At 39.8% G+C, this 27,827-nt stretch overlaps 2 protein-coding genes across 5 annotated transcripts; one reads left to right on the forward strand and one right to left on the reverse strand.

Moving 5' to 3' along the window:
• Positions 1-313: 313 nt before the first annotated feature.
• Positions 314-22,736, forward strand: top3b (DNA topoisomerase III beta). Of its 2 annotated transcripts, XM_003459006.5 has the most exons (18): positions 314-568; positions 7,906-8,037; positions 8,410-8,516; positions 9,266-9,340; positions 9,643-9,833; positions 10,331-10,487; positions 10,575-10,688; positions 10,930-11,020; positions 12,194-12,348; positions 12,543-12,648; positions 15,084-15,230; positions 16,076-16,249; positions 16,636-16,764; positions 16,997-17,146; positions 17,647-17,747; positions 18,634-18,835; positions 20,466-20,653; positions 20,806-22,736. In XM_003459006.5, exons 1-18 carry the CDS (start codon positions 499-501, stop codon positions 21,085-21,087), a joined length of 2,571 nt encoding a protein of 856 aa, XP_003459054.1. In that variant the 5' UTR covers positions 314-498; the 3' UTR covers positions 21,088-22,736. The 2 variants fall into 2 exon arrangements, with proteins under 2 accessions (XP_003459054.1, XP_025752810.1); XM_025897025.1 differs by lacking the exons at positions 7,906-8,037; positions 8,410-8,516; positions 9,266-9,340.
• A 2,361-nt stretch (positions 22,737-25,097) lies between these two features.
• Positions 25,098-27,728, reverse strand: paxx (PAXX non-homologous end joining factor). 3 transcript variants are annotated; one of them, XM_025897184.1, is made up of 7 exons: positions 27,544-27,684; positions 27,240-27,385; positions 27,120-27,169; positions 26,837-27,015; positions 26,680-26,742; positions 25,445-25,538; positions 25,098-25,359 (listed from the first exon to the last, which is right to left on the reverse strand). In XM_025897184.1, the coding sequence occupies exons 2-7, from the start codon at positions 27,360-27,362 to the stop codon at positions 25,311-25,313; spliced, it is 558 nt and encodes a 185-aa protein (XP_025752969.1). In that variant the 5' UTR covers positions 27,363-27,385; positions 27,544-27,684; the 3' UTR covers positions 25,098-25,310. The 3 variants fall into 3 exon arrangements, with proteins under 3 accessions (XP_025752969.1, XP_025752971.1, XP_025752970.1); XM_025897186.1 differs by lacking the exons at positions 26,837-27,015; positions 27,120-27,169 and adding an exon at positions 27,053-27,119 and having other exon boundaries at positions 27,240-27,300; positions 27,544-27,728; XM_025897185.1 differs by lacking the exon at positions 25,098-25,359 and having other exon boundaries at positions 26,824-27,015; positions 27,240-27,300; positions 27,544-27,719.
• Between the last annotated feature and the right edge of the window lie 99 nt (positions 27,729-27,827).

Genomic DNA, 27,827 nt, shown 5'->3' on the forward strand with positions numbered 1-27,827 from the left:
GGAGAGGAGGAAACTTTGGAGCATGTTATTTTGCAGTGTCAGAAGTATAAGGTAGAGAGGAGACAACTGGTCCAAAGTCTCAGTAACATTAACATGAAATTGGATCTTATTAAGTTATTGCAAAAGGAGTCGGGGAATAAATGTGATCAGGCTTTGTCTCAGTTTTTGAGAGAAGGAAGATTGTTTGGAAGTATATGAAGTAGGTTTTTTTTTTTTTGAGCGTGATTCCTGTCCACACTCCATGCCAGTGGTGGCGGTAATGCACCATGCAGTTGTTTGCCAACCGCTACTTAAAAGAAGAAGAAGAAGAAGGAGAAGAAGAAGGAGAAGAAAAGGCCATGACGTGCACCGGAAGTAGATCTCGTATCGTAGAAGGCGCCATGGCCACTGTAGTAGTTTCTCACATAGCCTATTAACCGGTGAGAAGCGGAGCACAGGTCAGTGTCTCCTTTTGATAAAATTGGGACAGGAAGCGACAGCTGAGGGAACCTGCTCATCATGAGAAGTGTGCTGATGGTAGCGGAGAAGCCGTCCTTGGCTCAGGCCATTGCCAAAATCCTTTCTAAAGGTGGGTACAGAGTAAAAGCTGTGTCGATCAGTACGCAGTGAAAGTATGGTGGAGCCGAAATGAAATTGAATAGCTTTGATCAGCTGACCTTTTGGCGGTTGATTGGTTTTTGTTTTGGTTTGTTGTTTGTTTGTTTGTTTGTTTTTATTAGAAAATTAAGATTTCTTCGATCTGGGCAGTCAGCATATATAAGCCTAGCTGGGCTTCTAGTCTTAATTAGAATGATCCAAATGATGATCCCAGGGTTGGACTTGTTAGTTTGTTTCCTGTGTTTGCCTGTACTGCTAAATGACATATTATGTACAATAGTTAAAGCAGTACTGGTTTTTAGACACTCTTGTACTGGATCTTGAATTAAACAGGAAAGTGTTGTGATAACTGTCAAAACACTACACATGGGCACAGAATTGACACCGTATAATGTAAAGTGTCTCAGATTGCTTTAATGAGCTGTTAACAGGTGTGTAATAAGTGATAACCTTTTTAGTGTCTTCTGGAAAACAAGCACAATGAGTGAAATGGGCTATTTCTCAGTAATACCGATGTGAAGACTATAATTTGTCTAAACAGTGGATGTTGGTGAAGTTCTCCAGTGGCCTAAGTTGACCATAGCATGCTCTCTTGTGTTCAGCTGTGTCTGGAGATGGCACATATACATGCCACAGTGATGAGCTCAAACTCCAGAGAGTAGCTGGCTGAGGGGAAGCAGCTGGGGTTCTTCTTGAGGACTGGCATCCTCAGGGATACAGGGATGGTCTCTAAACCAAATTCACTCTCAAGTCCCCTGCAGGAGTGGCCGGTGTGGCAGCTGGCCTCATGGATGACCTGAGGCACCCGGTTCAAGTCAATGTTTTCCCTGGTGAGAGATAAAGAGTAGGCCTATGAATCTGGATTTAGGCTTATCTGGATTTTCTGTACTATGAAGGTGGTTCACTTCTTACTGAGGTAATTCACCATGGTAACTTATGCTGTGAACTAGGGGTGCAACGATACACAAAATTCACGGTTCGGTTCGGTTCGATACTTTGGTGTCACGGTTCGATATTTTTTCGATACAAAAAAATGTTCATGCCTTTTTAATTTGTCATTTATTAAAATTATAAATATATATTTTAACTCAAAAGTATAGTTTTTAAATGTAATGTTGCTGAAACAACAAAATAATAATAATAAAAAAAAATCTATCTGATCCAGAAATCACTCATCTTTGGAAAAGAGAGTTTATTACAGAGAAATGGCTCTTTCCAAAATAAAAGCTATACTATACGCTTCTTCTGGGGTACATTCTCAGCAGCATATTAAACATATCAGGTCCCCATAAGGAGAATCACGTGCTAACGGCTGTCTAAATGACTCGGGTAAAGTTTGTAGCATGCGTGCTTGTTGTTTTTGTCTGCTTCCACTTGTCTTTGCACTAGGATGATGTCGGCGTAAATGTGCAGTCATATTCGTTGTGTTCTCACTAGTGCTGTCAGCGTTAATCTCGTTAAAATGACATTAATGCCATAACGCCGCAAATCTCCGTTAACGAGTTACTGCGGATTGCCCCGTGTGTGGGGCTGGACGGCATCAACACGTTAACGAGCTAACTGTGCTAACGCACTAGTTCCCACCAATGTAATTGAGCATTGCGTGGCACATCCGACATACTGTTTTACTTTTGTCCATGACGCGCTTACCATCAGGGTCATGCTTCACATGGAAACCAAAATAGTTCCAAACGCCAGATCTGAAAGAGGGTGGGGGTGGTTCAATTTCGGGTAGCGTTGAGGCAGTTGCCATGTTGCAACGAGCTTAACTTCTGTCTCGCTAGCTTGCAATGCGCTCAGTGGATCTCCGCTCAACAGTGCAGCCTAGGCGGAGTAGTCGAACGCAGATCCACTGAGCTCTCAATACAGACAGCATCGTCAGAAGAAAAGTTGATAAAATAAATTAAAAATTTTGTATTGTTCGATACATATGCGTACCGAACCGAAAGCACTGTATCGAACGGTTCAATACCAACACGAGTATTGTTGCACCCCTACTGTGAACTTAACCTGCTCTGGAGCAGGTTAAATTCCAGATTAGAAATCACCACCTACTGGCCAATCAGTTCTTCAGAAAATAGCATCAGCATCCCTGGAAGAGTAGGAAGGTGTTAAGTTTTTTAACATTGTCTAATGTCTTTGTTTCCCCATTGAGCATCAGTAACTCAGACTCACAGGCATACGCATACCACAGCTGTTCTGCAAATATTTGTTTTTTTCATTTGTTATTCTTGAGTTTAGACATTTAAAATACGTAATTCCACTCTTCTAGTGATTTAAGGAATAGCAGACTTCATTATTCATTCAGAAATTTTCTGATGCTAATTTTTCTTTTGTCATTAATCAGCTTTTTTCTGTGAGCCAGTAAGCTTTATTGTTTAAGTGGATTGAGTTTAAAGATCTAATTTATAGGGCTGCAGCTATTGGATATTTTAGTAATAGAGTAATCTATCGATTATTCCATCAATGAATCAGATAAGAATAACTTTGGTTTGTTATTAATGAGCATTAATAAATATTCAAAAGAGAAGAAAAACACAGTTCTTTAAGAATGAACTACTCATTGGTTTCCATTCCATTGCAGTGTTTAAAGGTTTAACTGTACAACAACATCTCTAAATTGAAATCTTATTTTTTTTTTTTTTTTTTAAGAAAGCATTATCTTAAATGCAAAAATACATAAATAATCTCAAGTACAGACAAAGGTCAAAGTCAAATAAAATAAGATATACAATTGAAACTAAGGCATAAAAAATTTACCTTTAGTCTGTCTTCTTGGAATAGGAGGCAAGTTTTTGTGCTGCTGAAAACAGATGTTATGGTGGTGTAGACATTATTATTAATATCAATTACTGTCCAACCTAACAACCTTCAGCTCATGGCTCAGAGTTTAATGGCTCATTGGCTTGTGAAAAGTGTGGAGTTAAAAAAAAATATTTTTTATTGTAAAAATTAAAATATTTGATTAATACAATATTTTGTATTATTTCACTTTCGATCTGAAAAATGTTACGAAGGCCTCAAATCAATATGATGTAGTACACCCCATGCCCCCCGTTTAGACTCACACCTGTTTGCTGCAGGTATCGCTTCCATGTACAAAATGATGTGCTGTCGTCAGCCTTCAGCATACCATATAATTTAAATATGGTATCAGACTATCTAAGTGTTCGTCATCATATTTTAATAAAACTTCTGCAGACTTGCTGCAGATTTTTCTCTGTGTAAAACAAACGGCAGATGGACAAGCTACAAAAGTTGCTTTGATGAAGGACTCCCGCAGCTTTTTCTACTAATTTGTAAAGGTCCAATATGGAGAGAGGCTGTTCTTAGTACTAGACTTAGCACTCCCGCATAGACCCATCCCATTCAACATTCTCTCAGCCAAGCAGAATCAGCAGTAGAGTTTGCGTTGAAGGTTCCAGCACTTACACGTAGCTCCAGGTTGCAATGCTGCGCTCGTTGATGCGGGTGGGTAGGTTGACCAGCTGGCTGTGGTAGTCCTGCAGGCTGTACGTGCAGAAGGATTCGTCCACACACTGACTGCTTAGTGACAGGGCCGTGCATTGATGAAGGGCCAGCAGACAGAGCAGAAAGACACGCAGCTGCTGAACACACAGTCAGTGAGTTTATGTTATGATGGATGGTGTCAAATATTCTGTCACCTCTAGGTTGAAAAACTCCCAGTGCTACTTTTGCCTTGACATAATTTTGGAAGTTGGTCTGAAGTAGATAAGGTCACCCTATTGAGTTCATCAGGTGTGACTGGGTCCTTTATCTAATTTGTCCACAGAAGGTAAACGGGTCTCACCCTGAGCCTGGTTCTGCCAGGAGTCACTTCCTGTTAAAAGATTTCCTCACCACCACTTCAGTGTGCCTGTTCATGATGGGTTGTTGTGGTTCTCTCTCTTATATTGTCTGGTTCTCAAGATTGATCACATACAGCGATGTTGCAGGGTTGTTCTTTTCTTTTTTTACTGACTTACTTTACTTCAACAACACTCCCTACATTATCAGAGACCCAGCTTTTAATTACTATTATATTAGGAAATATGGAATAAGCTCTTCCTATTGTACAAATTCCTTATTCTGAGCTACTGGTAGATATTGTCAATCAGCTGAGCAACATTCTTGTACTGGTCTTTAAAAATGGACTCGCAGAAATGTTGTAGTGGGTTCAGCATACAAATGTTTTTCTTTTTGTAATAGATTAATACACTTATCTTGTGCAGTCAGGATATGCAGATGTTTGAACACAATGTCTAATAAAGTAAATATGTAGAAAATAAAGGTGGGTTTTTAAAACAGATTTTCCAATTCAAATCGATTTTAGTTTGAATAATGCGATATCGATTCGTTAAATCCTGAATCAATTTTTAAATATAAATGTATTTTGCCAGAAACACCAGAATCTCAGGTGAAACCTCACAAAACTATTTCAACAACCACCAAACAGCTAAAACAGCAAATGAGAGCAGTTAAACAGATGTAAACACAAAGCACAGATTATTCATGTCCACGGACATGCAGTGGGGTGCTGAAAGCTGACATCTCACACATTCAGAAGCTGCCGGTTTGAACCAGCAGCAAAAGAAGAGCAAAACTACACTTCACGTTTAGAAAACATTTACATGAATTCCCACTGCTCTCTCACAGTGTACTCAGAGACCAATTTACCATCAATAATCTCTGTTTTCATTATTATTAGTTTGCTTACATACCAGTCTACCGTTGTTTACACACTTTCGCCTGCTGTTTTTTTTGTTTTTGTCTTTGTGTTTGTTTTGTTTTTTCAAAAATGACCTCCGACAAGAGAGCCTAATTTCTGCTGTTCAATACTGAAGAAATTTTAACGTTTACAGGCTATTTCTCTAATAAAACCTCTGTAACTTTGATCTGCTTTTCACTTCAGCAGCATTGGGTAATGTTCATATATTGATTCGTGGTTTTCTTCAGTTTTTTTAAAACTGCAGAATATTTTACGGGGGTTATCTGCTATAAATGCCAGGCCAGGAAAATGACCTTTATGTTTTTCTGTGTTTTATCCTCAGTTACTTTGACAAAAAGGCATCTGCTGTGATGCTCACACCTCTAAAGCCTTACAAGTGTCAGCTTTGTTTTTATACATAAATATAAAAATATGGATATGTACTGATAAATGATAAGAAGAGATTTATAATATTTCTGTCTGAGTCAAAATCAAATCAAATCAGTTACAGAAATCAGTGACGATACCCAGCTCTAATAGAAAATGAAAGTTGCTTAATTTTACTAACCTGCAGCCCATCTGAGTTTAACGTTGCTGTGTGTCAGTCGGCATTACTAAAAACCAAAAAGGCAGCATACTTACCTGGAGCTGTTCCATGGCTTGACTGTTTGGCTTGAGACTGGTGCAGTGGAGCTTCTTTTCCTTCTTTCTTCGGTGGTCACTCTGTTCTTTGGCTTGGAGTCGATCTGTGAACAGTTTCTGGACCTACCTCTATATATGTGCCCTGTTCTTGGCTGGATTTCTGCTTGCGTATATGTGTATTGTTGATTGAGTTGTTCACCTCAAAGAGGCTGGGGTAACTGTGTCTGTGTAGGGGTGGGGAATATATTAGTTGCTGTCATAATAGTTTGCGTCCTGTCATTATAATTCAGCCTTGAGAGAGTCATTTTATTCATAAGGACATCGGCCTGTACCAGAAATTTCAGGTAAGCAGGGAGAGGACGCTTGCTCACCGCCACTTTGGCCTCGTGCTAATGGCTGCTTCCATGACTCATCAGCAATTAGACTACAGTATGAGAAAACAAAAAAAAAGAAAGCAACTTTTCTGTAAAGTTTTTGACCCTGATTCAAAAGTTCATTTTTAAATCGATTTATAAATGTAAAATGCTCAGTAGGGAAAAAAAAAAGCAAAACAAATAATTTCTTAACTCAGTTTTATTTATACAGCACCCAGTCACAACAACAGTCATCTCAAGGTGCTTTATGTTGTAAGGTAGACCTTACAACATAAAGACCCCACAATAATACATCAAGACAAGTAACTGTCTTGTAATTGTCATGTAAAAATTGTAAAATAAAAAATGTGATAACGTCAAATTAAATAAACAAAAGTCTAGATAGTGACTTTAAAAACCACTGACCAAGAACAGTTACAGGTATCAGTCCTTCTCAAAAATATTTGCGTTGCTCTTTATGTGCTGGGAATTTTAAACAACAAACGACAAAAAGTGGTAAAATTGAAAACGGTGCTAATTTCAGACGGTGCCTGCAAAACCCCTGAACTAGAATGGTCACATCAGAGGTATTAGAGCATCTCAAAACAATTTAAATCATGATTGCTCTTTATGTTTTCGATTTTGGTGTGTGGGGAGACATTGACATGTGGAGTTTAAAACATTCTTCATAATATCTTCTAGTCAGTAAATCAGTCAGGCTCTACATCCCAGATAGAACTACAAGACAGCATCAGTACATGTTGAAAATATAATGGGACATCTATGACATCAAATGGCATTAATGTGTTATTAATGAAGTGAATAACATACATTTGTGAGAAAAATTTCAAAAAATTAGAGCATAGCAGAAGAAGAAGAAGAAGGAAGAAAATCAATAGTACAAGTCAAGAGCCAGATGAAATCAGGAGAAAGTGGAACAGAGAAACCGTTGACAATGTTGCAGAAGATCCCCATCTCACGACCTCAGCTAAACTGGTAGTGCAGACACATCTCACCCCAAGCTGTCATCTGGCTGGAGAAAGAGAAAAACTTTGGTACTGCATGAGGAAGTCAACAGGGTGGTGAGGGTGGTGCATGATATGTATGAGGACAGATTGGTGATTACATCAGAGATGTGCTCTGAGCCCCTTCTTGTTTGCAGTGATGATGGACAGACTGACAGATGAGGTCAGACAGAAGTGTCTGTGGACTTTGATGTTTGCAAACACGTTCTGATCTGTAGTGAGAGTGGGGAGCAGGTGGAAGAGATCTTGGAGAGTTTGGAGGAATGGTCTGGACAGAAGAGGAATGAAAGCCCATAGAAGAAAAAAGAATGCAGGGTCATGGAGGAGAGTTGGTGTGACAGAGGAGGATGCTAGAGATAGGATGAGATGGGATCTCCCTAAAAGGAGCAGCAAAATGAAGGTGTAGGTGTTGACCTGTCAATTAAAATTCATCTGCTGTTTGAGCTGTTATATTTGTGTTAAGGCTTCAGATTTTTTAACTTGGACATTGAAATGTTTTGAATGACCTTATCCGTTTGTAATTATAATAAGATAACCGTGTAGCCTTTTTCATGCCTAATTTGCTCTCCTTTTTCTTTAGGAAACTGTACAAGCCGCAAGGGGCTCAATGGGGCATGCTCAGTGCATGAATACACCGGCATTTTCCAGGGCCAAACTGTACACTTTAAGATGACTTCTGTTTGTGGGCATGTGATGAGTCTCGATTTTATTGGTGGGTATCCTCCATGTTAGGTTAGCCTTGACCTAAATTTTCACAGCTTTTTTTTTCACCTCCTGATTTTACATGGGAGGAGTAATTAAAACTGATTATTAGGGACAGTGTTATAAAATAATACAGTTCAAAACGCCACAACTTACTGGTGTCAAATGATGAAGGGGTTATTTCCTGTTTTTTGAAGCACCATTGTATAGAAAAGCAAAGTGTCAATCAGAGTATTGTAGTATAAAACACTTCAAAAAACTTCACTTTCTGCTCCTTTATATAACTGCAGTGATCAAATGATAAGAACTGTGTGGCTGATATTGGTCCACAGCAATAGTGTAGTGAACGTGAAGGATGTTGCACTTTTTATTTATTTTGCAGGGAAATATAACAACTGGGACAAAGTAGACCCTGCAGAACTCTTTAGTAAAGCTCCTACTGAAAAGAAGGAGGCCAACCCTAAACTCAACATGGTCAAGTTTCTTCAGGTAGGTTGACCCATTAATTGGCTTGACAATACATTGGTACTGTTGGTATGTGGTTTCTTATTTTAATCGGATTAGAGTATGGACTTTGATTATGTCATTCCAAAACCTTTTCAGGGTGGACTTACTGGTGTGTTATTATGTTATTGATCTTGGTGTAGTGTCTTTACCTTATATAAAGTGCCTTGAATTGTTTTGGATCATTGTCCTGCGGAATAACCCAACTGAGCAATACTTTTGAAGTTTTGGAGTTGGAGTTCAGTTGGAAGTTTTGTGTGAATAATAGCTCTCACCGTGGTTCGCTTGAGTCCCAGAGCCTGAGAAATGACTTTGTTTCTAAGCTTTTTTTTTTTTTTTTTTTTTTTAATCGTGGCATGATGTGTGAGATCTTGATGAGCTTTTAGCCTACTTGGTTCTATTTAAAAGATCACTTGATTCAGTAGATCTGGCAGTAATCAGGCTATGTGGCTAATCAAATTTAACTCAGCTTTCCAAAATGTAGTTAATCACATTAAATTCATTATTAACAAATGGGCCAGGTAGGATTTGATAGATTTTGTTCCCTTAATAAATGAAATCATCATTTTAAAACTGCACCTTGTATTTACACAGGTTTTCTTTATCTAATTTTTTTTTTTTTTTTTTTTTTTTTTTTTTGAAGATAAATGTGTGACAGCATACTAAGAAAGGAGGGTACAAATATGTTTATACTGCACTGCATTGTTAAACCCAAGTTTGTGGTATCATGGCAGGTTGAAGCCAGAGGCAGTGACTGTGTGGTTTTGTGGTTGGACTGTGACAAAGAAGGAGAGAACATATGTTTCGAGGTAATTCAGGTCACTACATCTGTTTCTCATTAGTACTCTCTAATCTTTATTACGATTAGACTTTCAAATTTTTTTAATAAATCTTATAGTTGGAGCTGGATCAGGTGGTCTACAGCCATCCTTTAGTGATCCTGGTACATGCTCAAGCTGCTGTCATTTAATTTTGTGTGCTCTTTCCAGTTTTGTCCTGTTCGTGTTCTTGGTCTTTCTGTGCTGTTTGTTTCTGTATTCTGCCTCACCTGTCACCAGTCCCCTTCAGCCTGTTACCCACTACTCTCTACCTCACCTTTGGACTATTCAAGGTGCTGGATGCCATTCAGCCAGTGATGAATAAGGGAAGTGCCAGGAGTGTTTACCGTGCCAAATTCAGCTCCATTACCGACACTGACATCTGGAATGCTATGAACCGCCTGGGAGAGCCCAACCGCAATGAAGCTCTGTCAGTAGATGCACGGCAAGAGCTGGATCTGCGTATTGGATGTGCCTTCACCCGGTACACTGCTCTCTTCACCCACACACAGCTGTCTACTGATGTAGAAGGTTTAAAATAACAGTTCAAATAAATATCACCATGATGTTTGACATCCTGGTGATACTGGAGCCTCGTCGTCTCGTCTCTTCATATACTGTACCTTATATAGCAGAGATATAAGGTATATACTTATGGAAGAGATATACTTTGACTTTGACTTTGATTTCCAGGTAAGCTCAGAATTATGTGATTAAGCAAGCAGAATGAGAGGAAGGTTAGTTAAATACCACACTTTCAAACTGCACTAATTTAAAAAAAAAAAAAAAAAAAAAGAGGCCGAACTTAAAATGCCACAGAGCACTGTTTTTGTGTGATTTCACCTCCATCCAAAGCTTAGTTCATCTGGTCAGAAGTTTATAAAATTCCAGAATCTTTGAAAACATGGTTGATAACAGCTGATCAAAGATATTGATACTGTTCATCTAAGCTTTCTGTTTCTTGACTAAACTATTTTTCAGGTTCCAAACAAAGTATTTTCAAGGGAAATATGGCAATCTAGACTCCTCCTTAATCTCCTTTGGTCCGTGCCAGACCCCAACCCTTGGCTTCTGTGTGGAACGCCATGACAAGATCCAGTCCTTTAAACCAGAGACTTACTGGGTCATCCAGACAAAGGTAAATCATGACCTCAGTTTCCTGCCACACTGTCAAAAGATTCCTTTCTTCTGTGCGGTATTGACAGAAGTGATGTGCTTTGTTCAGGTTTTTAAAGGAAAGGAGAGTCCACTGACACTGGACTGGAACAGGGTTAGGGTCTTTGACAGAGAGGTGGGTCAGATGTTTGTCAACCTGGCCAAGACATCCAGGGAGGCGCAGGTGAGTGCAAAAATCAGACTTTGTGGTGTGTAGATAATATTTTTTTATTGTACGTGTGCTGTCTGACATTGTGAAGGTCATGATGATTATTCCATTTCCTGTTTCACCAAATATTAAATTAACTACAAAGAGAACGTCTGCTTTATAAAACATTTTCAACTAGCTGGGCAAGTCTCAGTCAATTTGAATTATAATAAATTTAGGTCAGCTTGCTGAAGCAGGTATCTGCTCTCTCTCACAGGTGGAGTTGGTGAGTAAGAAGGAGAAGACCAAGCAGAGGCCTCAAGCCTTAAACACAGTGGAGATGTTGAGAGTGGCTAGTTCTGCCTTAGGTATTTACATATAAATTTACATTTACAGCTATTTATATTTACATTTTCATCAGCTGTCATTTCTCTGTAAGCATAAGAATACACTGAGGTAATGGGTTGTTGTTTTTCATGTGTCATGGATAGGAAAAACAATTATAGTTTTTCTTGTTTTGGTTTGTTTACTCTTTAAGACTGAGAAGTTTGAACTAAGGGTGTTAAGCTTGATTAGATGAAACTGACTCAAATATAATTGAACACGTTTGGTTCCCTGGTGATTCTAAATTGATGCATGTGTTGGTGCAGGATGTGTTTTATGGATATGTGGTGTAGTGTGAAGTATTTTGAGTGATCGGTATAGGTTATATCGGCATAGGATATCCTAGGTGTATCTACTAGGTGGCTGAGGGGTAGCTGCCAGTATTTTCAGCTACTGTGTTACGCACTGTGAGTTAAAGTATAATCAAGTGTGCTTTATAAATAAAACAGTTATTGCCAATCGCCGCTTTACACAGCGTCACAAATTCTTCGAAATTCGGGTTGTAAATATGGCTGCTATAACACTGACAGTTGTTCTGATTTTGATTATTATGTTTGCAATAATAAAATGATACTGTCTTTATATGTGATCCTTGTACTTTTAATATTGTTTCAATGAAATGTAAGGGTCATATTGTACTGGAAAACCCATCTTACACTTTGTCCTTTGTGATCGAGAGGAACATTCACTGAACTGAAGAGCATCTTCTGTTCTATTCTTACCTTATATTTATAATTATCATAAAAAATCTTTTGAATGGAATTTGTATTCACAGGAATGGATTCTCTAATATCTTTGTAAATATACAGCTCAGGTTTTCTGTTGTTTTAATGTTTAATGAGTTTGACCATCACACCCATTACTTATGTGATATAAGATATCTCAACGCGTTTCTCTGTTAGATGATGCGTTTCTTTGTACTTAGTACATGTGACATGAAAGACTGGATGTGCTCTTGTGGCAGCACAGGTGAATGAGTCTGTTAGAGAAGATGCTCCACTGTCTGTCCAGTAACTGGTGCAGATGGTGATCTGGGTTATACATGGATGAATAAGAGCTTGTGTCCAGTTTGCAGCCAATCACATCCAGCCTTCCTGTCTGCTGGAAGAAAAAGTGTGAAAGAATTAAAGAGAGAAGGATGTGATATTATGTTTCAGGCATGGGTCCCCAGCATACTATGCAGATTGCTGAGCGCCTATATACACAGGGCTACATCAGCTACCCACGTACCGAGACGACCCACTACCCAGTGAACTTCGACCTGAAGGGAACACTGAAACAGCAGACCAACAACCCCTTCTGGGCAGAAGAGGTGAGTACATTCCTTCAACGCTACTTGTATGTGTATACATAAACTGATTCATTCAGTTCAGTTCAATTTTATTCACACAACGTCAAATCACAATAACAGTCACCTCAAGGCGATCCTACCGTAGTAGAAAGAAAGAGCCACTTAGAAATTAATGTGATTCAAAATAAAAAAAAGGTTTTTTAACTTTTCATCAGGTAAAAGTTCTACTTTCAACTGGAATAAACCAACCCAGGAAGGGCACTGATGCTGGAGATCATCCACCTATTACTCCCATGTGTGCTGCCACGGAAGCAGAACTAGGTGAGCAATACAGGCAAATAACTGAACAATAGGAATATCACCTCTTTTTATGATACACCTCTATTTATATAGGCCATGCCTTCAAAGAGCAATGAGCAATATTGTAGACATATTTTCTATTAGTCAAGCTAGGAAATGTTAGAATAATAAAGATAATAAAGAGTTTGAATATTCAAAGCCCTATATATAACTTGTTAGGATGTGTGATGGTTATTATAGTTAAGATATTATTATAGTTAAAATAAAATTTAAAAAATCCTTTGTTGTGATATTTGTTAATTTGGTTTAAAAAAACAATTTGTCACAAACTCCATGATGAGGGTTTGGGCATTTTTATTGAGGCGAGTCAACAGATTTCAAAAACAGCCTGTGCACAAAGCTTGTCATCATGTAGAAGCATTAGGTGCTCTAAAATCTTACAAATGATGGTAAATGAAACTTCACACAGTTGCTGTAGCTCAGTTGGTAGAGCAGATCACCTGCTAATCTTAAGTTTGGTGGTTCGACCCAGTCTGCATGCCCCAAGCTGCTCTCCGATGCATCTGACAGAGTATGAATGTGTGCATGTTTAGATAGAAAGCACTTAAAGAGTAGAAGAAAGTGCTTGTTTGAGTGGGTGAAGATGGCATGCTGTATAAAGCGCTTTGAATGCTCTGGGAGAGTGCTATATGTAAGAATAAGTCCATTTACCGTGAACTCTTAAATTCTCTCTAGCACAGGGGTGGGCAATTAATTTTCCCACAGGGCCACCACATGACTAACTGGTAGAGGGCAGCACCAATACGCTGAACTCAGTTCTTTTTACAAATTGTTACCGGCAAGATTAGGTGTTACAAATATTCAACAAAAATGAGAAACAAGTATAGTAAAATCAATAACTGTATTGAAAAAATGTCCTGAAAGTGAGTCGGCTGACCTTTAAAAAATTATTTAATTAAAGAGAAACTTTTATTTTCAATATAAACATATACCCTATTCCCTGCCTGCTAGCTGTTATGTGATTGTCTCAGAGGCATCTTTGCACAGCCTGCACCTGGCCTCCCATCTTGCTTGCTGTGGTAGACCCCAGCCTCTAACGATTTCATGCTTCACTTTTAAGTTGTGCTGTACTGTTTACTGTGCTGCCACAATTAGTGCCTCTGTGTTTCAGTTTAGCTTTCTCCAGGTGTTAGTAGGATTTTTCAGTATCTGCCACTTCTGCCACGTCTGCCAGTGGTACATGCCACGCAGGGATGGTTTCTCTTCTTGCTCCTCTTCGTTCTTGCTCCATTCTGTAGCCTGTAGGCTATGCAATGGACCAATCATTAGTCACTTCCTCTTCATGGATGCCTCCATCGATGCCTGGTGTGAAAGACACATTGTCTTATTGACAATGGTCACAGCTGATCATGTGCTTGGTGAATACCACAGACAGCAGAAACCCAAGAATGAAGAGGAGCAAGAAGAGAAACCATCATCGAAGGACAGGCCCCTGCGTGGCATGTACCACTGGCAGACAGAAGAAGCCAGTCTTGTTGATGATCTGGCTGAGGGAGTTCAAGCTTATGCAGAACAGCAGTGGGGACAAGGCATCTCCTTGGTAGATCCCGCACTTGGTGGTGACTTGTGCTATTGATTTGAAGTTGGCGTCTAGTGTTGTCCCTGTTGAATCGCTGATGAATCTTAGGGTCCTGTTGATCTTGTAAATTTCTAGGCATTCCAAGATCCATGTGGAAGGCACTGAGTCATAGGCTTTCTTGTAGTCAATCCAGGCAGTGCACAGGTTGATCAGTCTGGTCTTACAGTCTTGGGCAACTGCTCTATCTACCAGGAGCTGGTGTTTTGCCCCTCTGGTGTTTCCTTTCTGTGTCCCACTCACGTACTGAGCCATGTGCCTTTTCATCTTAGCTACTATGATGCCTGACAGGAGCTTCCATGTGGTACTGAGGCAGGTTATTATATTAAAGGACTCGTCCCATCCCAGTAACAAACTGTTTCAACTTCTGCAATCAGTCACAAGGTTCCGCAGCATGGGGTCAAAAACCGCAAGACTCAAGAGGAGCTTCTGTCCTCAGGTCCTAAATCAGAACATGCCCCCTCTCTCCCCTCATAGCATCCATAAGTGACTGAAACAGCTTATATCGTATTCTTGTCACAGAACTTTCACGGTCATATTTCATATCATATCTGATTCATTATTATGTTACACGCTGCTACACTCATCATGCTGCTTCACTACTGTGTACACTACTCTGGTCATTTGTTTTAATTGCATTGCTCTGTCAATACATTACTGCGCTAACATGGCGGTAATATGGCAGTATTAGACACACTGTTCTAAACATTATTTGAGATGGAATAACCCAACTTCTAACTGTGTGAAGTTATTACAGTGACTTACCTGTAGAATATTAGAATAGTACATCAGTACCCAAATGTGTTCTTTTTTTCCACAGGAAGTGATAGCTGGCGGCTATATGAGTACATTACCCGGCATTTTATTGCCACTGTAAGTCAAGACTGCAAGTACCTACAAACCACTATAGAGTTCAGCATTGGCACAGAGGCATTCTCGTGTAGTGGAAGAACCCTTATATCACCAGGTAAACATAGATGATTGTTTTGCAGAATTTTGCAGTACTTACTTGCAGTAAACCATTGCACTGTATTAACATCATTGTTTGCTTAGTGTATGGAGTAATTGCTTGTGACTATGTAGCTGTCAAAGGTACCTTATGACATCATCAACGTTGCTTTTGGCCAGAGTCTGTGATTGCATGCCCTTTTGGTGTAGACATGATACAGACCACATGGTGGCACTATCCAGATGGAGTTTTTAGGATTTGACACCAGTCTATATTTTGTGGTTCTTCGTAACTATTTTAGAATACAGCTGCAAATAATGTCAGCAGTGAGTCCTTAATCAACTTTCTGAGTCTATGAATGATGGCCTGACATTGTGCTTTAGAGCTGCTTAATTCAGAATTTACTGCTTCATTAAACATAGTCTTACCCATACTTCTTACCCAGATGCAGCGAAACAGGCCAAAACCGTGACAGTATTTCCCTTTCTTCCAACAAAATTTTTATCATTTAAATGTGCAGTCATGTGGAAGAAAAATTAACATGAATCTCAGGCTCGAGTATTCTTTTTGCAGAGCAGTACTTTGTCCCCCCCATAGTCTAGTCTCTTTGCTGATATGATGAGGGACAAGAATGCTGCAGAAATGTTTTTTGTTAATGTTGTGTACACTTTCTTTTAAACATGTCTTGGAAAGATCAGACTTTAATAGATCTTTACATTAAAAAAGGATCAATTTGTCTACTCCTCTGACTTGTATAAAACTCAGATTATGGCTTAGATCTTCAATGCAGACATTTGTGAACATTAAAGAATTACCAAGCCTGCAGCAAGCTAATCCTTGCTAAATGTGTATTTTGTTTTCAGGTTACACAACTGTAATGCCATGGCAGGGCATCCCTCTGGAAGAGTCCATACCAGTATGTGAGCATGGAGACACTTTCTCAGTAGATGAGATCAAGCTGATAGAAAAGCAAACCAGCCCACCAGACTACCTGACTGAGGCTGAACTCATCACCCTCATGGAGAAACATGGCATTGGTATACTTGAGCACTTAAATACTTTTAAAAAAAATTAAGTGAAAAGCTGCCTGTGCACATTATTTAATTTAAACTCAGCTGTTCGCTTAGATGGAACAGCTTGTCTGTGTCCAGGATATGGACATGCTGTGGGTTATCACTTCATGTTTGGTCATATTTTAATTGTGTGGTATTTGGGAAGCAAGGCAGAAACAGACTGCAGATGCCAGTCACCCAGCCTGTCGTCTCTTCTGCATGGATGATTCATTAAAACGTTCTTTCTGCTCATTACACATGTTTATTATATCTTTGAGGACAACCTTTGAGAACTTCATGCATGACAGCAGTTCTTTGGCTGGAAATTATAAAAACAGTTTTATAGATGTTGGTCTTTGTCCTCCCTCCAGGTACTGATGCTAGTATCCCAGTCCACATCAATAACATCTGCCAGAGGAACTATGTGACAGTTGAAAGTGGACGCAAGCTGAAACCAACCAACTTAGGCATAGTCCTGGTACATGGCTACTACAAGATAGGTCATTTGCTTAAGTTACCTTTGTATTCTCTTACTCTTGTAATGAATTTCTGCTTGGTCAGTAATGGAGGGTTTCTGGAACATAGCTGATTTATCTTTGGATGCTATGGCAACTAATGCAGGTAGTTGAATATAATCAAGTGATGAGGATATAGGACCAGACAGAGTGGTTTATAGAGCTAATAAAATACAAGATTATTATTAATGCAAATTTAATTGTGTGTGTTTTTCAGATGCAGAACTGGTGCTTCCCACTATACGCAGTGCTGTGGAAAAGCAGCTGAACCTTATTGCGCAGGGTAAGGCCAACTACCAGCAGGTCCTACAGCACGCCCTGGATATCTTCAAGAGGAAGTTTCACTACTTTGTTGACTCCATTACCAGTAAGTCCAGTGAAACCACAGGAAGGCAGTGTCACAAGTTCCTTGAAGGGATTATCTGGTACAAAGCCTGAAGGACGTTATTTTCTGTGATCCCATCCATACATTTTCTAAACCAATTGTCTAATTCAAAGTTGCACTGTAAAGCCTGGCTCACCAGTATATTACTGAGTGGTAGCTGTGGCTCAGAACAGGTTGTTCACTAATCTGAGGAAATGGTGGAGTGGCTAGTGGCCTCACACTGAATCTTTGAGTAAGAAAACCGTGCCATATTAAAACTGTTTTAAGTCAGATGGAAAAGATCTCAGAGCCTTAAACAGGCTGATTTCTGCTAAATGGGTCGAGCATAGCAGGGACTGGGTAACAGTGCTGTAATTGCAGTTGTACATCAACAAGAAACATGTGACCTGTGACTGCAGAGGAGACATATTATTAAAGCACACTGCAGGTTCCAGTTTCTTGTATGCAGCTGAAGCTCAGACTTCGTGTGTTATGTTTTCCAGACATGGATGAGTTGATGGAGGTCTCCTTTTCTCCCATTGCTGCTACTGGGAAGCCGCTGTCCCGCTGTGGCAAATGCCACCGCTTCATGAAGTACATCCAGGTGAGCAGTCAAAGCTACTAAACCCCAGCCACATGGCTGGGATTTAGACACGTGAGTCTGCCCTCGGTGCTTTTGTCATTTAAAGTAATAAATGACTATTTATTTATCCTGTGTGGACCACTCACTGTGGCCTTGAGAATTAAGCTCATGTGCTTCCTTTATTACCATCTCTGTCCGATGATGGAAGCACTTTTAAGTTCATGAATGAATCATGAAGCTGCAGTTCTGCTAATTGTCACTGTATGAGATATATGAGCAATATACCAACACAGTCATTAGCCTTTTTCTCCGGGAACTACATAAGACGAGCAAATAAACAAAATTTTGTTTTTGTATTTTTGTATTCTTCTTTGGAGTTTAGAAAATGTCTTTTCTCCATAACTTTTACTGTTGGGGAAAAAAAACACATCAGGACACATTGGTATAATTCTATTAGGGCAGTAAACATAGGGCAGTAAACATGATGCACAACAGTTAAGCAGCTTTTATACTGAAACGTATTATCAATGTTATCAACCCAGGGGTTAAAATGTTATGAAGCGGCGAAGACATACATCTGTGTTTTCAGACTTTGCTTCCTGATTCTGCTGTCACTAGAACCCTTGAGTGTGAAAGTAGATGTCTTGTGCAACCAGTTTGTTTGTTTGTTTTGGGGGTGTGGTTTTTGCAAGTAATTCTCGGACTTGGGACTGCACTGGGTCAAACTTGTTGAAGCCTGCAGAAATGTGGTGCGAGCATCTGAGTGCACTGACATTAATCTAACTTCTTACTTGATGAATGATATTGATCTGAAGTGGCCTTTAGCCACTTGATGGTAAAATGTGTAACTGCCCATGAGTGGCAGTGAGTGATTCTTAAATGAAATGAAGCAAACATGTGCATGCAGGCCAAGCCCAGCAGACTCCACTGCTCTCACTGCGACGAGACCTACAGTCTTCCCCAGAATGGAGCCATCAAGCTTTACAAGGAGCTCCGGTGTCCACTAGATGACTTTGAGCTTGTGCTGTGGACTTCTGGGGCGCGGGGAAAGAGCTACCCCCTGTGCCCCTACTGCTTCAGCAACCCGCCATTCAGGGACATGAAGAAAGGTAAGGCAGAATGGGAGTGTTATGTTAATCACTGCCCACCAACCATAGTTAACTAGCATGAGCCTTGAAACCCTCTAAGAATCAAACTAATCCGTAATATAATTTTTCTGGTAAATGGACTGATTCTTTTATATAATGCTTTCATACTCTCCTGGAGCACTCACAGCGCTTTATACAACATGCCACATTCACCCATTCACACAAGCACTTCTAAACTTCTATACATTAAGTGCTTCCTAGGTAACATTCATACAGCATTGGAGAGCAACTTGGGGTTAGTATCTTGTCCAAGGATATTTGGCATACAGACTGGGGGAGCCAGGGATCAAACCACCAACCTTCCGATCAGTGGAAGACCTGCTCTACCTCCTGAGCTACATTCAACCCGAAAATCGTTTAATTATGATGGACAGTGCTCAACTTTAAACAAGTCAAAAAGACAGAGAGACTTTCTTTTAACACTAAAAGGTTAGCATGAGAATCAATCAAGTATGGTCAAAAAAGCCGAGAGAGACGGGGCATCAGGGAGCCACAGTGAAGATTAGGGAAGGTAACTAAGAACCAGATGTTGTAGAGAACTGGTTCCCATTATTTCAGTCTGCTTGCCCATTGATTCTGCTTATCAATTCCACTTCCACTTGCATTTGCGCTGAAATCAACCGAGCTCTGAAAGTTTTTTTAATAGTATTTTTTAAACCTTTGTTCATCAACCAGGAGCTCTCTTTGCTAGGCTTTTTTAAACATCTACTTGGCAAATTAAAGTGCCTCCTTGATGTTTACACATTCACCTAAAAATGCAAGAGCTTATCGGTTCGATACTGGGGGTGTCAGGAAGGGCATCCATGTTAAAAATGTGCCAAATAAAACATGCAGAGCCACCTGCTGTGGCAGCCCCTTGTGAGCAGCAGAAAGTAAGTAAGAGTGTTTCATTTCACAGAAATACCTTTTTGAAGGTGGAGGTCCAGAGTACTTAAACTAGGCGATCTATGCTATAGTAGTAGGATTACTGCCTAGTCCTATTTAAGCATACTGTGCCCTGGTCCTCTTCTGGAGGTGGGTTTGGGGGTGGTTCAGCTGAACTCAAGCACATTACACTTATATTATCTATCCATGAAGCCAGATAACACTCACCAATTAGACTGTAGGATTGTCTTAAAGACATAAAGACCTGTATGATCTCTAATTTTCTTCTTCTAAAGTCACATAAAACTGAGGTTATTGTACTTGGACCTAAAAATCTCAGACATATGGTATTTCTAAGATTGTACCAACACTGTCTTAACAACAGTTGCCTCTGTAAGATTGCTGTGTTAAATAGTTAATGAATGTTTTAGGCATGTTTGAGGACAGTATGTCAACTCTTCTAACATCTTCCAATAAAACCACAGAATGAAAGGGAGACTGAGAGAAAGTGAGGAAACTACAAGATATTTACATGCTGGTTATCCCTTCATTGGAACTGAACATGACTGTGTAATGAATGAATAATTGAAGGAGCTCAGTACACACAATACAATACATACAATACACGCACTACTGTCTTAGGAAAAGCGACCCTGTTTCTTTGTGCTTTCTGGTCTCATGGCCCCTCTGACACTGTGGCGCTGTTCTCCATGTCTGTTTTTCTTAGGTATGGGATGCAATGAATGTACCCATCCATCATGTCAGCACTCTCTCAACTCCTTGGGCATTGGACAGTGTGTAGAGTGTGATAGTGGAGTTTTAGTGTTGGACCCCACATCTGGACCAAAGTGGAGGATGGCCTGTAATAAATGCAATGTGGTGGTGCACTTCTTTGAACATGCACACAAAGTGCAGGTAAGAAAATTATTGTCTTACTGTATTGCAGAGGTTCCCAAAGTGTGGGGCCCGACCCCTCTTTGATCTATAGCATTACTGAAACCGAGGAAAGTATGAAACAGTACCCCAGTTCCTTGATTTATTTGTTTTTGTTAATGCTTTTCTCACAGGTTGCTCAGGAGAGCTGTGATGTCTGTGATGCCTCTCTGGTTGCAGTGGACTTTAACAAGACTCGCACTCCTCTTCCTGCCAGTGAGACCCAACACACTGGCTGTGTTTTTTGTGATCCAGTGTTTCAGGATTTGGTGGAGCTCAAGCATGCCACCATCCGGCATTCCATGCACCGTGGTGGGGGTGGGAGAAGAGGAGGACGTGGACGTGGACGTGGACGTCGTGGCAATGCTAAAAAACCTAAAGATAAAATGGCTGCCCTAGCTGCTTATTTTGTATAGTTTCTGTGTGTATTGTGTTCTTTTGCATGTCATTAAATGAACTGGTTTTCCTCTGATAATGAATCTAAATATACATTAAAACAACTAGTATTTTTTTTAATCATTTTCCCCATTTTGTTAAGTGCTTTGAGTGGTCAGGTAAAGTTAAAAAGAAGCACTATATAAGAACTAGAACCATTTGTCATTGTTACTAAGCATCTAAAAGACACATTCACCGAGTCACACATTACTTTATTCTATGCACTTTTCATTTATCATTCACACTTAAAGCCGCTACAACAACAATTACCTAAAGGCACTTTATATTGTCAGGTAAAGGCCTTACAATAATACAGAGAAAACCCCAACAATCGTATCACCCCTTTGAGGAAACGCTTTGGCGAAAGTGGGAAGAAAAACTCTATTTTAAAAGGAAGAAACCTCTAGCAGAACCAGGCTGCACCAATAAGCTTAACTAAATTCATCTCAATATTAATTTTAACTTTTTATAAACTGCTAGTGGCATTGTAAACAGGCTAACATTTTGGCATTATTTAGTCAGCATTCCCCAAAAACAATTGTGAAAAAGTTTGTTTCTTTTAACTAACCAGTTGTTATTTTACATGTAGTTTAAACTGCTTTTGGGAGTGATGATGATACAACATGGGAACAAATTCATGACTAGGTGTAGCAGAGTAATGGTCAACCAACAGACTTAACACACATGACATGCATGCTGCTTAATTGGGGGTAATTGACTCATTCAGTGAAAGGGGTGTGTTCAAATTAATAGCAGTGTGGATTTCAGGTCATTCAATCTGTGAGGAAATGGGTGTCAATTAAGGCCCTTATTTAAGGAAGGAAGGCAGCAGCTGTTGTACCTGCTGGTTTTAGCCCTCACTCAGTAAAATGAGTTGTTCCAGACATTGCACTAAGGGAGAAAGAACTTTGATCAAAAGTTGATTGGAGAGGGGGAAATAATTGGCTGCTCAGCTAAAAAGATCTCAAATATTTTGAAATGGGAAAGAAAAAGGAATACTATCATCTGCCTACATAATAGAATAAGAATGGCAAAGAAGCATCCAATCATCAGCTCCAGGGAGATCAAAGAAGATCTCCATTTACCTGTGAGTACTTTAACAATCAGAGGATGTCTATGTGAAGCCAAACTATTTGCAAGAAACCCTTGTAAAAAGTATTGAAAAGGTTACAGTTTGCCAAAGAACACACTGACTGGCCAAAAGAGAAGTGGCACAATATTCTATGGACAGATGAAAGCAAGATTGTTCCTATTGGGTCTGAAGGTTACAGACAGTTTGTGAGACGACCCTCAAACAACAAGCCACAGTACACTGTGACGACAGGTAAAAAATGGAGGTGCAAGCATAATGGTTTGGGTATGTTTCTCATACTTTGGAGTGGGGCCCATGTATCACATAACCGGCATCATAGACCAGTTTCAGTACCTAAAAATACTGGAAGAGGTCACGCTGCCTTACGCAGAAAAAGAAATGCCCTAAAATGGGTGTTTCAGCAGAAAAATGATCCCAAACACACGAACAAGCAGGTAACATCCTGGTTGCAGACCAAAAAGAGCCCAGCCCAATCCCTGGACCTCAATCTGATTGAAAAATTGTGGCGTGACCTCAAAAATTCTTTTTGATGCAAAACCCAAGAATGCAGAAAATCTGTGGAATGTAGTCCAGTTAGCCTGGGCTGCAACTTCTGTTTGCAGGTGTCAAATGTTAGTTGACTCCATGCCACAAAGATGTAAAGCAGTGATCAGAAATAATGGTTATACAACTAAATATTAGTTTAGTCCTTAAAGGAAAAGCTAAATCCTCATTTCATTTTCAGTTTATACTGTAAATATTCCAGGTTGTAAATGAAAATACAGACACCGCTTGTGTTTTGTTTTTAGGTTGCGTGGTTTTTTTGTTTTTGTTTTTTTGAACAACCTAATATTCTTTTTCTTCATTTTTTGTAAAAATAAAGAAAAGAAATAATTGTTCATGGTGTCATTTGGGATTTAATTTGCATAGCACAACATGGACCTCTTCCTCTGTTTTTTTTTTTTTTTTTTTTAAACACACTGCTACTATGTTGCATATAACTGTACATAGGACACCTGGGTCAAGTGATTTTTTTTTTTTGTTTGTTTGTTTTGTTTTTGTAAATGCTACAAACTATTTACTGAGGTTAAATGGAAATCTTCTAAATCAGAGGTTCCCAAAGTGTGGGGCCCGCCCCGCAGAGCTATTGCAGGGGGGGCGCGGTATGAAAAGGGAAAAAAACAGAAGAGCGCTTGGACACTGTGGACAGGTTTTTGACGGGGCTCCCACATAAACGCAAAGCAGGAGATGAAGCATCGCCAAATATGTTTCCAAACCAACTTCCTTCCAGGCCAAAGACAGGAAAATATGGTGAAGCATATCTTCCCTTTGGCTTCACCTGCACAAGTGCCAAGGTAGGTCTCCCCTGCAAAATTAGTTTCCCTGCGTCGGGAGCACGCGCTGGGCTCTCCAAATCACGGACAAACAGTATCTCACATTCTTGATTTTTAGTTCACAAACACTTCTTGTAATAACTACTACTGACATTTTGGACATGTTAGCTCTTTATGCAGTAAAGTTACAGTGGGATACAAATAATATCAGGCTGATCCTGCCGTAATTTGTTCCCCCGGTTCAAATCACGGACAAACAATATCCCACAGCTGTTTGTGTTTAAACCCATTTTGCACAGAGAGACATTTTTGAAAAATGTATTGATAGCAATGCTGAATATTATTACACAGGAAAAAACAACTACACGTAAAATAATTACACCGTGACGCCTCTGCCTTTCTAAATGGAGGGACAGTAACTGCGTGTGTGTGTGTATATATAAGCGTGTAAAACCTGAAGATAGTCAGATTAACAGTGTTTTGTCTCTATCTGCCATTCTGCAATTCATCTCATGTAAACAATAACGTGGCGCAAAGCGTGACGTGAAAAGAGGCACATACCTTTGACGTTGCGTGACGAACTCTGTAATCCTCGTCCACACGTAAACGCAAAAAAAGGAGTTTTAAATAATCTCCGTTTTCGATGAATCGCAACGCCGTTTACGTGTTGACGAAAAGCCCAAACGCATAGAAACAGCTGTGTTTTCAAAAATATCCGTGTAGGTGTGGACGTAGCGTAAAAGAGTTAGTAGTATATTTTATTACTACCTGTACTGCCGTTTACTTGTATTTGCTTAATTGTTTACTAAATATTTGAGGTGTGAAATAAACCGCAATGGAGTTTGTAAACAAAATATGGGTGTGTGTGTTTGGAGGATGTGTTTGTGCGGGGGGTTAGGTGGTGGGGGGGCGCGAACATTTTTCTTGTAAAAAAAAGGGGGGCCTGGCAAAAAAAGTTTGCCACTGTTCTAAATGATCAAGATGCCATTTCCTTTGCAGCTTACACATCATTTGCTTTAAGATGTGCATTAGAGAGTTATTTCCAGGATGTCAAGTACTTCTGATTTAAGGCTTTCTTTTTCAGGACAGCTACAGTATCCAGAATAATATGCAGCGTAAATCCTATTAAAAAGACAATCTACTTCTGTGGGAGTAGTTCAGGTAGCTTGCTCTCCACTGTGTCTGCACAAAGATAATAACACTGGATTAATTATATCCTTAATCTTAGCTACAGCACTCTCAATAAGACATCTACTGGGTACTTTCCTCCCTAGATAACACCCAGCACAAACAATAACTTAAATCGAGTTGACTGCTACATCTTATCAAACAAAGTGGACAAGAAAGCAGCTCGGATGTGTTGGCTGGCAGTAGCTCAGGAGGTAGAGCAGATCACCTATTAACTTGGCTGGTGGTTTGACCCCCATCTGCATCCTTGGGCATGATACTAACCCCTAATTGCTCTCCAATGCATCTGAGTGTGAATGTTAGAAGCACTTGCAAAGCAAAACAAGTGCTTGTGAGAATAAGGCAAGTTGTGTAAAGTGCTTTTCTCAAAGTAGAACAAGTCCTGAAAGGGGGGCAATGTGTTTCTTATGTTATTTTATTACAAATTATCATTCAATCATTTATTGGAGACAACCATTATACAGCATAAAAAGTCAGTGTTTCATAAAAAGCAGTTCAAGTTTAAGCTTTGATCCCATAAATATGCACTGAGGTTTTCATGTTCTGTTAGCGGATTAAAAGATCATTCATCTCTGGCTACGCAGCAGGACTATGAGTACAAGGAGGACTATCAGTCTTCATCTGCATCATCAAAGGCAACGCCAGTCGCTTGCTGCTTTCTGCAAACACACATGGACAGTGGATTGTTTTCACTCACATGAGTAGCATCACTGCTCTATTAAGGTCCTGTGAGAGACACCATACTTTTTAACCCCTGGGTTGATGAGTGAGGACCCCGGAAGTCTTTTCTTCATGGTCATTGCTGGAGCACTGTTCTGCTGCTGCCAGGGCTCAAATTCTAAGGGAGAAGAGAACATTTTTGCATTAATGAAAACGTTTAATTGCGCAATTACCTTTTTAAGGATGACATGTACATGTCTCCTTTTACTGAAAAAGATGGGAGTACTTCAATGTACATATAAGCACCGGATATAAGATCATTATTGTATTCAGTACTTGCCTCAAAATTACCCCACACTAAGAAAATCCCATTTTAAAATCACTTAAAACAGTTTTAATATATTTAGAAGAGATTCTGTTACAGCTGAAAATAAATGCTAATTCATTATCATTTATTATGATGTTTAATCTTGAAAGAGGCTCAAATTTTCTTAAAGTTTATTGTGACTGGTAGTCCACACTTGCAGAACCACATCTATGTGTTGGAGTTCTGTACCAGTGGGCCAGTTTCACAAAACATGCAGAACAACTACTCCAGACAAGACATAATGGCTAATAAATGCCAAGTTCTCTGTAGTACAGTCAAACTGAGTGTTTGAAACTGTTTAGAGGTCCACTGCAGCCATCGTTTATTTGGTTTTGTTTTATTTTTTTTCCTTACTTCTTCCTCATCATATACGAGTTTCCCTTTGGGATGAATAAAGCTTTTCTTATTCATCATGGTGAACAAGGGGCACTTCTAATATGATCCACAATTAACAGGTATTAACAGGTACACCTGTAGCCCAAAAATCTTACTTTCCTTCTGGCAATTTCCATTATCTTTCCAAAGGATAGACCCATTTGACATTTCCCAAGTATTTCGGTTGTGGCAAAAAATTATTGTTGATTTCACAACAGATCACAACATGATCCACTGTACAGCCTCTGGTAATTTAATTTCACACATGAAAATGAAGAGCAGCATCTCCTGATCCAAGCCAACTTCAACTACCATAACCATACTGGATTACACATACGGGAAGTTTCTGTTGTGGTTTAATCATGTTTCTAACCTGTAGAGAGTGTGTCCTGCTTTACATTCCTGACTGAAAGCATGCATCAATGGAATCATTTATGAGCAAACATTCATTAGGTTGTATAGAAAAGGTGGCCACAGCCAGTGTGACATCACATTTAGATTTTGAATCCTCGGTATTGGAGTTTGGCCAATGTTATGCTGGTTATTTGAAGCCAAGAGCCATTTCAGAAATGTATACCTGTGGGCCGTCTTTGGTAATTTTTCACTGGACTGGCTGAGGGGGGTCCATTTGAGGGGCCACCTGTGAGGGGACATGTTACAGTCAGTACTGATCTAAAAGCAAGTTAGTTTTAATTCTGCATAAAATGAGAGTCACAACTACAAAGTGAATTCACTGTCAAGCTGTGTGAGGCTGTCAGCCATCGTGAACAGCAGCTCCTTCAACTTGTCTGTGGCCTGTGGCCCTTCCAGTCTGGACAGGGTTATACTCAGGTCTTCTGGACTGGATCCCAAATGCAGCTCTGCACCAACCTCATGCACGGCAACTGACACATCTCCACTATTGCAGAATGCCCTGAGGGAAACAAAGAGACATACTCAGCCTCACTTACCTGGCCACGGCTTTTTACAGTCCCATGCAAGAAGTGATGCATGCAGGAGTTGACAGTGTAGTCTCACCTGAGTTTCAAGACATAATCCTCTGTAGATTTTAAGGCAAACCGCTGACCCTGAACACACAGGGATGACAGAAATTATGACAGTATACTGAGTGAATGAGAAGAAACCCAGAATACTTACAAGGTGCTTCAGGCTGTCCTTAGTGTACTCCACACTCCAGACATTTGCAGCATCTGTCAGACTACAGCACACGATGAAACCCGTTTTAGTGCGCATGTGTGATGAAACTAATGCGCTCCCCATCAGACTTCCACTGTCAGTTAAAACTGTAAGTTTTATACCACCGGGAGAAAGGCCGTAACATCAACAAACTACTAGTAATTCCTTTTCCTCCTAGCTTATGTCCAAGGACAAACGTATTTTTTCCGAATAAAAAAGATTTAAATTTCAGATGGACTCTGGCTAATAACAACATCTGACTCACCACACACTAAGCATTCCGTCTTTCCTGCGAGTGTAACAAAGGAATTTAGATTGGCTTGTTTTATCCAACACGGTACAATAGGAATTTACACTAACATCCATGTCTCCACCACGGTTCACAGAAGAACAATAAAAGAAAAACAAGCGTATGCCTCTTGCATGTCCCAAGAGTACACCGTTTCATAGCATGAGTGCCAGACACCTTTGACAAGCGCCACCCTCTGGCCTGGAATGGTTACTTCATTGGCTTGCAGACTACGGGGACCTCTCTCTCTCTCTCGATGT

This window comes from Oreochromis niloticus, linkage group LG12, assembly GCF_001858045.2.
Source record: "Oreochromis niloticus isolate F11D_XX linkage group LG12, O_niloticus_UMD_NMBU, whole genome shotgun sequence".
In the NCBI taxonomy this organism is placed as follows: Eukaryota; Metazoa; Chordata; class Actinopteri; order Cichliformes; family Cichlidae; genus Oreochromis; species Oreochromis niloticus.

Coding starts and splice junctions, on each gene's coding strand:
- top3b (XM_003459006.5), top strand. CDS start 499: ATGAGAAGTGTGCTGATGGTAGCGGAGAAGCCGTCCTTGGCTCAGGCC. Junction 10,689..10,929: donor AGACATCCAGGGAGGCGCAG/GTGAGTGCAAAA, acceptor TCTCTCTCACAG/GTGGAGTTGGTGAGTAAGAA. Junction 11,021..12,193: donor AGTGGCTAGTTCTGCCTTAG/GTATTTACATAT, acceptor ATTATGTTTCAG/GCATGGGTCCCCAGCATACT.
- paxx (XM_025897184.1), bottom strand. CDS start 27,362: ATGGGGAGCGCATTAGTTTCATCACACATGCGCACTAAAACGGGTTTC. Junction 27,016..27,119: donor GATTATGTCTTGAAACTCAG/GTGAGACTACAC, acceptor TGTTTCCCTCAG/GGCATTCTGCAATAGTGGAG. Junction 25,360..25,444: donor ATCAACCCAGGGGTTAAAAA/GTATGGTGTCTC, acceptor GTGTGTTTGCAG/AAAGCAGCAAGCGACTGGCG.